This window comes from Heloderma suspectum, chromosome 1, assembly GCF_057233095.1.
Source record: "Heloderma suspectum isolate Gila_16-S chromosome 1, 16-S_ref, whole genome shotgun sequence".
In the NCBI taxonomy this organism is placed as follows: domain Eukaryota; kingdom Metazoa; phylum Chordata; class Lepidosauria; order Squamata; family Helodermatidae; genus Heloderma; species Heloderma suspectum.
Window position 1 is genome coordinate 112,557,341 of NC_139458.1, and position 14,179 is coordinate 112,571,519.

The following is a 14,179-nucleotide window of genomic DNA, read 5'->3' on the forward strand; positions in this document are numbered from 1 at the left end:
GGCCAGGGCTGCTTTCTTTCTCGACCTTCCTTGACCTCCCCCGCCCCCCCCCCCCGCATTGGCCTTCCAATCCCAGGTCCCTCTCGTGCCACATGGATGGCGCGTGCTCCATTGCAGTGACCGGAGCGCCGCGCGCGCGCCCAACCTTCCTCCCGCATGACGTCCCCCACCTCAGCCCCTCACCAATTAATCAACGTGGGCACGAGGCGGGTGGAAGCGGGGCTGCCAATTGGCCCCTCACCCTCCGTCCACCTGGCGCCTCCTCCTCCGTTCCTCACCCGTTGTTGTCTCCTGGCGCGTGGTTGGCTTCCCTTGCGCTATAGCCAATAGCGGCGAATGTTGCGCCGCCGCCGCCTGCTTTTGTTGGGTTGAGGCGGCGCTGAAGTGAAGATTGCTGAGTCCGAGGACGGGTCGCTTCAACAGTAGCGGAAAGGAGGCGGCGGCAAAGCATCCCTCGCCTCTGCAGGCAGGCACCGGGTACCGGCTGAAGACAGGCAGCAGGCCGTCCCGCGCTCCGCACGCGCTTGCCTGGGCAGCTCAAGGAAGTTACCGGACGGCGGGAGACCGGGATCTTCGGGGCTTGCAGTGAAGGGTACGCGCGGGACAGGGCAGGAGCGCTGGGCTCTGGAAGAAGCCGATATCCGGGCGCGGGCGGCGTCAGAGGACGGCTCATAGTGGAACCCTGTGCGCGCTGACGCGGGAAGAAAGAGTAAAATCCAACCCAAGCCCTACTTAGAGTAGACCCACTGAAATGACTGAGACTTACGTTAGTCATGAGGTCATTTCAGTGGGTCTACTCTAAGTAGGACTTCGGTTGGATTTCACCCACTGAGCCCGGGTGAACTCGGCAGGACTTGCTTTCGAGTTAACGTTGTGGTAGGATCGGGAAGGAGATTCTCAGACTCGGGAGTGTAAAGGCTGGATTGAGAGCTCCGAGCCTCTGTGCTTATTAGGGCTGGGTGGGCGGAAATGCATGGTTAGCCTATTGCACCTCCCTCAACCTGGCGCCCTCCAGATGTGTTGGACTACTGGCTGGCTGGGGGATGCTGGGAGTTACAGTCCAACATATCTCGAGGGCCCCAGGTTGGGGAAGGCTGATCTAGTGAGTCCTTCTACTCTTCCCCCCGCCCCCAATAATATGTGGCAGACTTCTCCAGCATGAACCATCTTGCTGTTGCTCAATATCTGCCAGGCTCTTTTAGCAGAGTACATATGTGGGTTCGTGATGTCCCACTGCAACATCCAGAGCATTGCAGCTAAAAAAAACCCTGAGTTTTGTGGTACATTCATTCTGGATTAAGCTTTTGTGGACTATGACCTGCTTCATCTGATGCATGGAGTGTTAAACTCAAATTGTTTAGAGAACTGCCAATTTGAGGTCAACATGGCATGCATCGGATGAAGTGGACAGTGTCCACGGAATCTTTGCTAGAATAAATGTGTTAGTTTTTAGAATGCCGCAGGACTCTTAGTTGTTTCCACTGCAATATGTATTTTTAGTGAGCTAACTTCAATGCTTAATTTTCTGTTACATCTGCCATTCTGTTACATTTGGTAGGTGCTGCTGCAGTTCTAATGAAGCCATCACTATAGCCTCAAGTTCGATGCAGCTTGGGAGAAGAGTACCCCATTCTTGTCACCTAAAGCTGTGTCCCCCTTTGTCCCATGAAGACTGCTGTCCAAAACAACTTTTACTTGAAGGAATATTCCAGTGTCCTCCCGTAGGAATTAATAGTGCTTAATTTCTAGAAAAGTGTGTGCTTTGGCCCAAGTCTCTGTAGCAGCACCTTTTCATTTGGAGGTACTTTCTCTAATCCATGATGTGGGTGGGTATTCTCTGCATAGTTGGTAAGGGAAATGCAGTCTGAACTTGTTCAGGCATACTGTGATCTGTTCTTCACAAATTCTAGGATTAAATGCTGGCATTAAACAGATGCCATGTGTTTAATAGGGTTTGGTAGATGCCCTAACAAAAATTAAATCCTAGACAACCTTCCAAGCAAATGTGTTTTTGGATTGGGGTGTGATTTACGGTTTGTTCACATATGTGGCAGCAGCACATTTCCTAGACATGAATGGCTTTGCAGGCAGTCACAATAGCCCACGTTCATAGGGGAAAGAGGTGTTTGAGCTGGAAATGTGGAAGGGTCTGGTGTTCTAACTGCAGCAGTTTAATGACATCTCTTCTTGGAATTGCTCTGATCACAGGTATTGTAGCTGTTGCAGGTAGTCTGGTGCATATCCTGCTACTGCCCAGCTTGTGAGCTGGAGGACATCTCTGTGTTGAAAATCTATCACTGCTACCATATCTGTGGAAGTAGTCTCTAGATTTTAAGTCTCTGGCTGGGAGCTGTATTATTTCAGCCCTGAATACAGCACCTAGCACTGGAGCTAAATAAAATGTAAAATAGCAGTCAAATTCCAGAATGGTGGCTGTTTTACTCTGGTGCAGCAAAAGCAAAAAAAAAAACCAGAGCAAAATTCAGTGGCATTTTAAATGTAACTATTGTGGCATATGTTTGTGGACCAGAGCCCAATTGATCTGTTGAATCTGGTCCCTGAAAGCTTATGCCAAGTAAGCATGAACATAACATCTATTTCTCAAGTTCAGATGTGAGTACCAGTGCTTATGTAGCTAAATGGCACCAACCATGCACAAGAGGGAGGTATTGGCAGGCTTGGAAGGGAACCCCCGAATTTGCAGACATACAAAAATATTTAGGGGGAAGAAAAGTCTAAGGAGGTGGGGACCTCAGAAATGGCCAGATGAAGGCTGAGCTTGCTCCATGTCAGTCTGACTGTTGGGAGGAAAAAATGGAAAACCAGGTGGGAGGGTGAATGGATTGGCATACTGTAGAAGAAGGCGTGGCTGGAATCCTGAAAAGGAGCATTCAACACTGCAACATTTTGTTGCAGGCCCTACTTGTACGCTTCCGTTTAGTCTTCAAGGAGCCACTAGATTCTATTTAAAATAGCAGTTCTACTAACAGTAGCTAGCTGGATTAATGGTTCCTGCCTTTATGTAAGAGGTTGGACTAGAAGGCATCCAGATAGAATGTAGCTCTACAACTCTAACCTGTAATCCTGTTCACCTTCAGCAGAGGAATTTTCCTATCTGTTAATGAGGAATTGGCATAGGAAGTTGGAGGAATGTGTTCCCTCTGTCTAAAAACAGGCTCAGTTTTTTCCTTTTTGGCCTTTGCTTGCAGGGACTTGGTCAAGGCAGTTCTGAGGATGTTCCTGCTTCACTCAAGACTCCTGTTCCTTCTCCTCCTTTTTGGAATGGTGCACACAGCTCCTGCTTCAGATGGTGGTGGAGAAGAGCAGCCAGAGGACATAGTTCTAAGCTTTCCCAGGGATGAAGCCAGTCTGAACGAAATGTTCCGTGAAGTAGAAGAGCTGATGGAGGATACTCAGTACAAGCTGAGGAATGCAGTCAAAGAGGTGGGAGTCCCCCTCCAAATCAAATCAGTCTGTATAGTTCTGGATAAAAGCTGAATGTTGGGGTGAGGGTTTACCTTCTGTGTTAGCCTGGGGATGAATCTTAGTGCCATTGCTGGGTTCAGAGTTGTGGCAAACAAAATGACAAAACTTAGTACCAGAGTTACTAAAATAATTTATAATATTTGAGTACTAGCAGTAAGGGATGTGCTTGGGTTGATCAAATGGAAACCTGATAAAACATGAGGGATACTCAACATAGAGTTCCCTAAAAGGTGGAAGTTTTGTCAAGAACAGAACCAATCTGGTCAGGGTAGATGTGCTCTCGAATGCATTATGCCTTTGTTAATAGGTTGTTTTTTTCTGAGCCACTCATCTGGGTAATGAGTGTTTTAGGATGGAACCAACTGGGACACTGAATTTGTTTTGTGCTGTTTCCAACTTTCAATATCACCAGCATCAGCAACTCATTTATTGCTCTTTGATTCACTTTATTTCACTGTTATGTGAGTGGTGGAGGAGTTCCTACTGCAGGACATATTTTTTGTTAACAATTCATTACATTTTTTTATTTCCCCACACAATACGAACAGCAAACCCTTCCCCCTCCTGTTCCCTTTCCCTCTCCTTTAAGTTTCCCCTTCCCTTCTTCATATCACCCTGTGTTTAGAGAATAAAAGTGTCATGCATATAAGTAAATTCATTAAACAAAAATTGGTTAATTAAATAGTTACATAGAAAAATAAAAGATCTGTGTCATGCACATCCCATTGCGTGCCTGGTTTTGCAGTGGATCATATTACTCAAGTGGATCATATAATTCAAGAAAATGTCCCCATGTTAATTGGAGTTTGTTTTCTTTCAGTAATATACTTTTTCATGGATGGCTTAAAGTCAACAGATCTTGAATCCGATTTTATATATTTGGGGTTTTATTTGCTTTCCAGTGTTGTAGAGTAATACAGTAGCGTAGCCTTACCAAACAATGCAGCGTGCTCCTCTGCCAAGTCCTATTTGCCCAGAATATACCCCAGTAAGGTATGGGGATCTTTTACATTGAGTGGGGTTTCCAGAACCATGTCAATCCTGGTTAGGACTTCAAGCCAGAAAGGCATCTCTCTTGGGTAACTCGAGATCATATTAATTAGATTAGGCTACAACCTGTTGCACCTCCAACACTTTCTATCCTGTGAGAAGCCCAGCCATTTGAACTGTTTTTGTGTCCAATGTGCCTTATATAAAATATTTTGCTGTATAAGCAGCAGTAACTTTAAAAAACCCTTCAGAATAGTTTCAATGAATCTAACAGCATCTCTTAGTCTAACATAATAGTAGATGCCTGAGCCAGAATTAGGGGGGCAAGGGAGAATAGGAGAGAATAAGACAGCAGCCATAATTCTAAAATGCACACTCCATGAACACTGCAGTTCTCTTACAAAGAAGCCATTCATTTTTGTTCACATGAATCCAGGTGCAGACCTCAGAAACAGCAGGCTTTAGGCCCCATTCCTGTCGTCTACAAATCTCTGCTTTCACTTTGCACAAAGGCGGGTACTTTAGCTGCTACTCCTATTCCACTTTTCTTTCCCTGGCATTGCATATGTGTCTTCTGGCCAGTAATGTTAGGGTGGGGTGTAGTTTGAACTTCTTTCTCAGCCTCATTAGACATTTTAATAATATGAAGGATTTTCTGCAGCTCTTTATTGTATTTCGCATATTGAAAAACTGCTGTCTAGGCATCCCAAGATGGGTACTCCCCACTGCTAATTTCATGATGTATAAGATCTGTAAACGTGGAAAGATGTTGGTCTGCTTCTTAAAACAAGAAACCTGTTGGCAGGCTTGCTGTATAGCCTAATTTACATTTTATATGCATTTTTACACTACATTTCAGTTTTGGAAATTTCTAAGTGGCTTTTTTGTGGCTTTGCTAGTATAGAAGAGAAATATGGTTTAGTAATCTGCTCTTTCTTTCCTCCCACCCCAAGGAAATATTCTAGCAGTGTTAGTGATATATCATTACAGTAGCAAATGGCCAGAGCTGTTTCTTGACTGGGGAAAAGGACATTAGGGCCAAACCAAACTTGATATGGGAGATCTATGAACAAGGGCTTCTGTGAGGTTTTTAATTAAAGCCACTCTGGAGGCTCCCAAATTGTATTGGGCTATACAGCTGGGAAGAGAAGTGTTTATTCTTTCCTCCATGCTGTTGTCCAGGTCTGTCTTTCTGGAACCTGACAGGTGCAAATTGCCCAGTGGGGAAAAACTTACAAGTGCCATGTGGGTTCTTGTATATTTTCCCCAGCAGGGTAAATGGCAACTTGAGGGGAAGAAGGTTAGATTGGGGGAAAAGGTACAGGGGAGAGTATTAGCCTCTCCCCCCTCAAATGTGCAGCCCCAATCCAATGCATGCTGCTTCTCCTGAAACTGTTTTATTTTTTTTTTAAAAGCCTAAACACTGGATCTCCCACATCACCTAGCATAGGATGTTCAGAGCATGTGCATAGTTTCCTGGTGCAGGGACATCTTGGAGATGTGTTTACACAGTCCTGTAGAAAGTCCTTGTGCTTCTGATGCTTGAGTTCCCTTCAGTTTAAAGCAGTTTTTAAAAAAATGGCCATAGTGTGTTCATGTCTGAGCTACTGAAGATAAGATGAAATGGTGATGAAAAATGTAGCATGTAAGTAAACAGGCCTGTATAGCAGGGATGTGGAACTTGTGATCCTCCAGATGTTGGACTCTCAACTCCCATCAACCCCAGCCAGCATGACCAGTTGTAGTCTGCCAACATCTGGAGAGCCACACATCCCCTCCCTGCTTTATAGATATGGCCCCAAGTGTAGTATTGCATTCACACTTGCACTAGTGTATCCCATTCACACCAAATTATGACTGAGAATAGCCCTAGTGCAAGGGAGGAACTTGCTCACCGCAACTATTAAATTTGGGAAGCTGTGTCCTGCAGGGCTGAAGAGGGGGCCTCCTATTCTGCACCAGGCGGGCTTACCATAGTTTTTGGGGAATACACTGATTTGTGTGATCTGTTCATACATCTTGATAAAATTGGTTGGATGTCCTCTTTTAAGACCATGGGAATTAATGCACCTATCAAAAGAAAGTTTGTGCAAAAACTGAAGGGAAACCTAGAGATGGCTGCTTGAAATACATGTAGTCCTGGGAACAATGTAGCCTAGATGTTACTGCTTCATATAACCCCTATTTTACCTATCAAACACAATGGGAAGGGCATAGACGTGCATATGTTTGCGATGCAAATAAAAAGATCCATGACCTGATGGGCAGGGAGGGATGTTGTTTGCAGGATGAAAGAGTGGCCTTGAGGTGATGTCACTTTTTCTTATGTTTATATGAGCAAGGAACTGGTTGGTTCACAGATGGCATGGGCATGGACTGAAGTTTTACTTTTTAGTAGTTGTTTTTGCACTAGTTCAGCAACTTGCTACCGATTATATTCATGCCACTATGTTTCATATGCAATTGATATATTAACTAAAGAACATGAAAACACACTTGTTCCCACACATTTTGTCACTGGGAAAATGTAGTAACCCTGCAATAGAAGTGCTTCTCTTATTGGAAGGCACTGCTCCGTTGCTTCCCACAGCAAATGCGCAACCACTGCGCATTAGTTGTGCTAGGAGTTGACTGGAAAAGATCTTACTGAATAGTTGCCTTAAAATCCCTGCTCATTGTCCACTGTTTATGATTCTGGGTTTGGGAATCCTCCCCCACCAATACAATATTGAGTTGAAATAATTGTTCTGTTTGAGAGAGTATCATGATGTTTGTTTCTCCAGATTTAGATTGTCCCCTCCCTCTTTCCTACTTCATTAGGAATTGCCTGTCTACCATTGCATGCTTACCAGTCAGTTCAATTGTTTATAACTGGGCTTCTTAAAAGAAATGTTTGTTTTAAGGTTCCATGTCCATGTTGTCTGTTTCCTCATTTTCACATTGGCCACAATTCAAAGAAGCATGGAAGAAACAATATCTTGAGTTTTAAAATCAGCTTGTGTTTGGGAAGGGAGCAGAAAAGAGGGCAAAGGACTGCTGTTTTATTTTTAGGACCAGATTTTTCTCTCTTTTGATAAATGCATGCAATTTTGGGGTGAAAAAAGCTATTAGGCTGTCTTGTGGAGTTCAGTATTCATGAAGGGGAAGGGGAGGGAGAGAACAAGGTTTTTGTTTGTATAGCTGAGAGTAATCCAGCTGTTTCAAATTTATTTTTCCTGAGAGTCTGAAAAGAATGCAGTTTTCTTTGTGCTGAATACTAGCAACTTATACTTTCAGAATGGCATTGCTTCTGTGAAGTCTAGATTGGAGGTAGTTCATCCATAGATCAAGTCTTTAATATTCAAAGTACATGCATTGCTTATTGTAGCCCAGATTCAGCCTAAAGTTTGTCTCTAGTAGGGGAATATATGCAGTGACAAATACCATTGACTGTATGGAGCGTGTCTTCTCTATCTCTGCATCTGGAAGCAACTAATAGTCACACATCTGTGATTAAGCAAAAGCATGTCCATATCAGAAGACATGATGTCCAGGCGTAGTTGACCCTTGGCACCTCGTTTCAGGCAATAGGCATTGAGTACGTGCCAGAAGCACAGCATCATTTTGTAAAAGTCTTCGTATCTATAAACTATTTCTGTGAGACTTCAGCTTCTGGCACTCTCAAAAGTATTCTCTACTGATACTGTGGTGACAGATCTTTGTTGCCCTGCTTTCTCTTCTTGGCACCCTGCACCACTTGGAAATAAATGACACTGAAATCAGTGGGCCTGTTTTCCAGCATGTGTTAAAAACTGAAGGACTTGTTTCTGCTATGGCTTTTCATTCTGCTGCAGAAATCCTGGACATCATTGCCATTCCTCTCCCACTCTTCAATATTTCCTAGGATAAGAGAGAACAACAATAACCCTTTTCCCATATCTGATAAACACTATCTCTCTCCTTCTTATTACATAGTTGAAGGGGATTTTGTTAACATTAGATGGATTAAATCACAGGGCACAGTCCTATGCATGTTTAGACAAAAAAAGTCTTACAATTCTCAGCAGGCTGTAGCCAGCCATGCTGGGAGTTTTAGGACTTTTTTTCCTGTCTAAACATGCATAGGATTGCGCCCTTAAACTGTAAGATAGAAGATAGTCTGATTAAAAGTTCTACCTTTAACACTTTCAATCTGTGCTCACAAAACACTTTGGGTAGATCCAGTGATACTGTTCCACCAGTGGAAGAGAAATTACTGGTGGAACAAATTTCCCCTCCTGAAGCCCCCCCCCATGCACCCCCTAATCTGCTCCAGAGGGTTGGGGGACCCTTGCCCCTGCAGGAGGCTGCTGGAGTGAGGAGAGGATGGAGAAGTCCCATTGTGCTAGCGGACACTTGCATGATGTTGATTCCAGCCCTTTGGCTTTTTACACTTTTTAAACCTTCCATTAGCATAATCTGAAGTGATAGTTTCTAGTTCATAACTTTTGATTTGCGTCCTGTTTAAGCTTGCTAATGGAATATGTGCACTGTAGCAGTTACAATGTTTATTCAAATGTATTAGTGTTCAGTGCTACAACTGAATTACTGATTCATGCATCTTTATATGATCCAACTTTTTATACTCTTTACGGGATGTTTAGCCTTTTGCGCACAATTTGTGTAAATTTGCTTTGAAATGAATTGTCCAATAACAGCCCTAAAATGGGCTTGCACACTATGAGTAAGTAATACCTATCTTAAGAATATTACAGAATGGAACCATATTGAAAATGATGGCACTGATGTGAAATTAAAAATGGGAATTATCTATTTTAATTTATATAGAGCCTTTCTGCGTATAGAACTCAATGCAGCTAACAGTAATAATAATACAAGAAATAATAAACCATTTTAAAGTCTGACATTTAAAAAAAAAAGTCTATCAATAAAATAAAGCCAGTACAACCATCAACGATACTAACAGAAGGTACATTAAAACATATTATGACAAGCCATAAATAAAGACAAATGAGGTAGAGGGCCAAAGGCCTGTCTAAATAAATACATTTCAAAAGTCTGCCTGACAGGAAAAGGCTAAACAAACCTCTCTAGGGAAGGATTTTGGGCTTTCTTGTGCCTGAGATACTGGAGTGAGAGAGAGAAGGACCTATTTGAAAGATAGAGCAGGCTTATAAGAGAGGAAGCTGTCCTGCAGGTAACTTTGTTTCAAGCCATTTAGAACTCTGTAAGTCATAACCAGCACTTTGAATTGTTTCTGGAAGCAAGCTCGCCAGTATAATGTGTACGTTTCAGGATTTCTAGAGGAATAGCCATGTTCGTTTGTTTCAGTAAAAACACCACAGTCTTGTGACATCTTAAAGACTAACACATTTATTATGGCATAAGCCAATCTTCCCCAACCTGGTGCTCTCCAGATGTTTTGGACTATACTGCCCATCATCTCTGACTATTGGTCATGGTGGCTGGGGCTAGTGGGAGCTGTACATCTGGAGGACATCCAATTGGGGGAGGCTGGCATATGTTTTCATGGACTACAGACCACTCCATCAGATGTTTTGAGGATGCAGTTCTAGCTTGTAAGAAAATACTCGAGGTTTACTAAGTTGTCATGATTACAGCCTGTTTTTTTAATTAAAAGTGTAGAACAGGGAACTCAAAACATGAAAAATGTCATCTTCAAGCTTTTCTTTGCATCGTTAAGAACTAACAACAAAAAAAAGCAGTATCCGATGGGGTGCTGTGCCCCCACCAATTCTATTCTGGAAGCAAGACTCGCTGCTTGCGCAACGGAGATTTAGTGCTTCTGGGAGCAACCAGAAATGCTCATTTCTGGAAAAGGGCAGGTTAGTGGAGCTCGCATAAAGGAGCTCTGCCAACCTGTCCCAATCCAGAAACGAGCATTTCTGCTCATTCCAAGGTTTCTTATAGGAAGCATTAAATCTGTTGTGCAAGTGGTGGTTCCTGCTTGTGCAGTGGAATTGGTGGGAGGGTCTGCTTGTGCAACAGCACCATTGGATACTGCCCAGTGTAATGGAAGTTATGTGATGGAGAGTCCACAGGCTGCAAAACAGAGCTTTGATAGGAGTCATATAAAGCCTACCAGTTCACTTCACCTCTGATGTGGAATGAAATACTTACTTCAGAACTCACAGCTATGTTAGGGCCAATCTATACTTGACCTTAACTATGTAGTTCAGTACAGTCCCCCACCCCAGCCACCCCACACAAATTGCCAGGGTAGGGCTCTCAGTCTGGATTGGAAACAAATTAGGAAGCAAGGAGTTAAAGCCCCCTACTTCTATGCTAGGGTCCCAATCCAGTTTACGTCTCCATGCTGGCAATTTGTGCATGTGTTGGCGGTGGGAGGAGGAACTGCACTCCAGGTAAAACTACGCAATAGGGTTGCAGGTGTGTTCTAGGAGCACAATGCAATGAAATGTTATATAAAGCAAAGAAGAATGATTAAGTACACATGCTCCATGTGAAAGAGCTCCCTGGAATTTGTGCAGGTACATCTCAGGTAAAGTGTTGTTAATGGATTAGATCCAGATGTAGTCATACTTAGAGTTGTTGTTGTTCAGTTGTTCAGTCGTGTCCGACTCTTCGTGACCCCATGGACCATAGCACGCCAGACCTTCCTGTCCTGCGCTCTCTCCCGGAGTGTGTTCAAGTCCATATTCATTGCATCGGTGATGCTATCTAGCCATCTCATCCTCTGCCATCCCCTTCTCCTTTTGCCTTCAATCTTTCCCAGCATCAGGGTCTTTTCCAGTGACTTTTCCAGTGATTCAGCCAAACCGGCTTTCTCATGATGTACTCTGCATATAAATTAAATAAGCAGGGCGACAATATGCAGCCTTATCGTACTCCTTTCCCAATTTTGAACCAATCGGTTGTTCCATGTCGGGTTCTTACTGTTGCTTCTTGACCCTCGTACAGGTTTCTCAGGGGACAGGTAAGGTGGTCTGGTACTCCCATCTCTTTAAGAATTTGCCACAGTTTGTTGTGATCCACACAATCAAAGGCTTTAGCATAGTCAATGAAGCAGAAATAGATGTTTTTCTGGAATTCTCTTGCTTTCTCCATGATCAAGCAAATGTTGGCGATATGATCTCTAGTTCCTCTGCCTCTTCGAAACCCAGCTTGTACTTCTGGTAGTTCTCAGTTCACATACTGCTGAAGCCTAGCTTGTAGGATTTTGAGCATAACCTTGCTGGCATGTGAAATGAGTGCAATTGTACGGTAGTTTGAACACTCTTTGGCATTGCCCTTCTTTGGAATTGGAATGTAAACTGACCTTTTCCAGTCTTGTGGCCATTGTTGAGTGTTCCAAATTTGTTGGCATGTTGAGTGCAGCACTTTAACAGCATCATCTTTTAGGACCTTAAATAGCTCAGCTGGAAGACTGTCATCTCCGCTAGCTTTGTTGTTAGTAATGCTTCCTAAGGCCCACTTGACTTCACTCTCGAGGATGTCCGGCTCAAGTTCAGTGACCGCACTATCATGGCTATCAGGGACATTCAGATCTTTCCTGTAGAGTTCTTCTGTGTATTCTTTCCAGCTCTTCTTAATCTCATCTGCTTCTGTTAGGTCCCTGCCTTCTTTGTCCTTTATCATGCCAGTCTTTGCACAAAAGGTTTCCTTGAGATCTCCGATTTTCTTGAAAAGATCTCTAGTCTTTCCCATTCTGTTGTTTTCCTCGATTTCTTTGCATTGTTCCTTTAAGAAGGCCTTCTTGTCTCTCCTTGCTATTCTCTGGAACTCTGCATTCCGTTGGATATATCTTCCCCTTTCTCCCTTGTTTTTTGCTTCCCTTCTTTCCTCAGCGACTTGTAAAGCCTCATCAGACAGCCACTTTGCTTTGTTGCATTTCTTTTTCTTTGGGATGGATTGAGTTGCTGCCTCCTGAACAATGTTATGGACCTCCGTCCATAGTTCCTCAGGCACTCTGTCTATCAGGTCTAATCCCTTTATTCCTCACATCCACTGTATATTCATAAGGGATATGATTTAGATCATACCTGAATGGTTTAGTGCTTTTCCCTACATTCTTCAATTTAAGCCAAAATTTTGCAAGAAGTAGCTCATGATCTGAGCCACAGTCAGCTCCAGGTCTTGTTTTTACTGACTTTATAGAGCTTCTCCAGCTTTGGCTGCAAAAGGGATAGTGACCTCCTAATGGTCACCTTAAACACCTTCTGATTAGGATCTCTAATCCCCTGGGTGACTTGAGAGTTTTTACTTTTTGTTTTAGACTTTGAGAAAAGGAAACTTTATGCATGGCTAGCACAAAAGCCATTGGACCTATCTGAAATTTGGTAGGTTCAGTCAGCTCCATAGGGCCTGCTAGGTCCCCAAATTCCATGAATTTATGTGGAAGCACAAAGAAAACAAACAAAAAACAACCTACACCAGAGATTAGGGATTTGTTGTTCAGTCGTTAAGTCATGTCCGACTCTTCGTGACCCCATGGACCATAGAACGCCAGGCCTTCCTGTCCTCCGCTCTCTCCCGGGGTGTGCTCAAGTTCATATTCATTGCACTGGTGATGCGATCTAGCCATCTCATCCTCTGCTGTCCCCTTCTCCTTTTGCCTTCAATCTTTCCCAGCATCAGGGTCTTTTCCAGTGATTTTTCTCTTTGCAATAGGTGGCCAAAATATTTGAGCTTCAGCTTCAGTATCTGTCCTTCCAATGAGCACTCAGGGTTGATTTCCTTTAGCATTGACTGATTTGAACTCCTTGCAGTCCAGGGGACTCGTAAGAGTCTTCTCCAGCACCACAGTTCAAAAGCATCAATTCTTCGGCGCTCAGCCTTCCTTATAGTCCAGCTCTCACAACCATATGTTACTACTGGGAAAACCATAGCTTTGATTATACGGACCTTTGTCGGCAAAGTGATGTCTCTGCTTCTTACTATGCTGTCTAGGTTTGCCATAGCTTTCCTCCCAAGGAGCAAGCGTCTTTTAATTTCATGGCTACAGTTACCGTCTGTGGTGATCTTGGAGCCCAAGAAAATAAAATCTGTCACTGCTTCCATTTCTTCCCCTTCTATATGCCAGGAAATGATGGGGCCAGATGCCATGATCTTCATTTTTTTAATGTTGAGTTTCAAACCAGCTTTTGCACTCTCCACTTTCACCCTCAACAAGAGGCTCTTTAGATCTTCTTCGCTTTCTGCCACGAGGGTGGTATCGTCTGCGTATCTGAGGTTGTTGATAATTCTCCCAGCAATCTTAATTCCGACCTGGGATTCATCCAACCCGGCTTTTCTAATGATGTACTCTGCATATAAGTTAAATAAGCAGGGCGACAATATGCAGCCTTGTCGTACTCCTTTCCCAATTTTGAACCACTCGGTTATTCCATGTCTGGTTCTTACTGTTGCTTCTTGGCCCTCATACAGGTTTCTCAGGAGACAGGTAAGGTGGTCTGGTACTCCCATCTCTTTAAGAATTTGCCAGAATTTGTTGTGATCCACACAATCAAAGGCTTTAGCGTAGTCAATGAAGCAGAAATAGACGTTTTTCTGGAATTCTCTTGCTTTCTCCATGATGCAGCGAATGTTGGCGATTTGATCTCTAGTTCCTCTGCCTCTTCGAAACCCCGCTTGTACTTCTGGTAGTTCTCGGTTCACATACTGCTAAAGCCTAGCTTGTAGGATTTTGAGCATCACCTTGCTGGCATGTGAAATGAGGGCAATTGTGCGGTAGTTTGAACAC

At 43.5% G+C, this 14,179-nt stretch overlaps 1 protein-coding gene across 1 annotated transcript in view; it reads left to right on the forward strand.

The window, feature by feature from the left end:
* Positions 1 to 396: 396 nt before the first annotated feature.
* DKK3 (dickkopf Wnt signaling pathway inhibitor 3) overlaps positions 397 to 14,179 on the forward strand; it is a 45,769-nt gene continuing 31,986 nt past the window's right edge. Inside the window, exons 1-2 of the mRNA XM_084853840.1 lie at positions 397 to 592; positions 3,210 to 3,444. Of these exons, the coding sequence (XP_084709966.1) occupies positions 3,235 to 3,444 (210 nt within the window). The 5' untranslated portion in view covers positions 397 to 592; positions 3,210 to 3,234. The remainder of the gene's footprint in view (positions 593 to 3,209; positions 3,445 to 14,179) is intronic.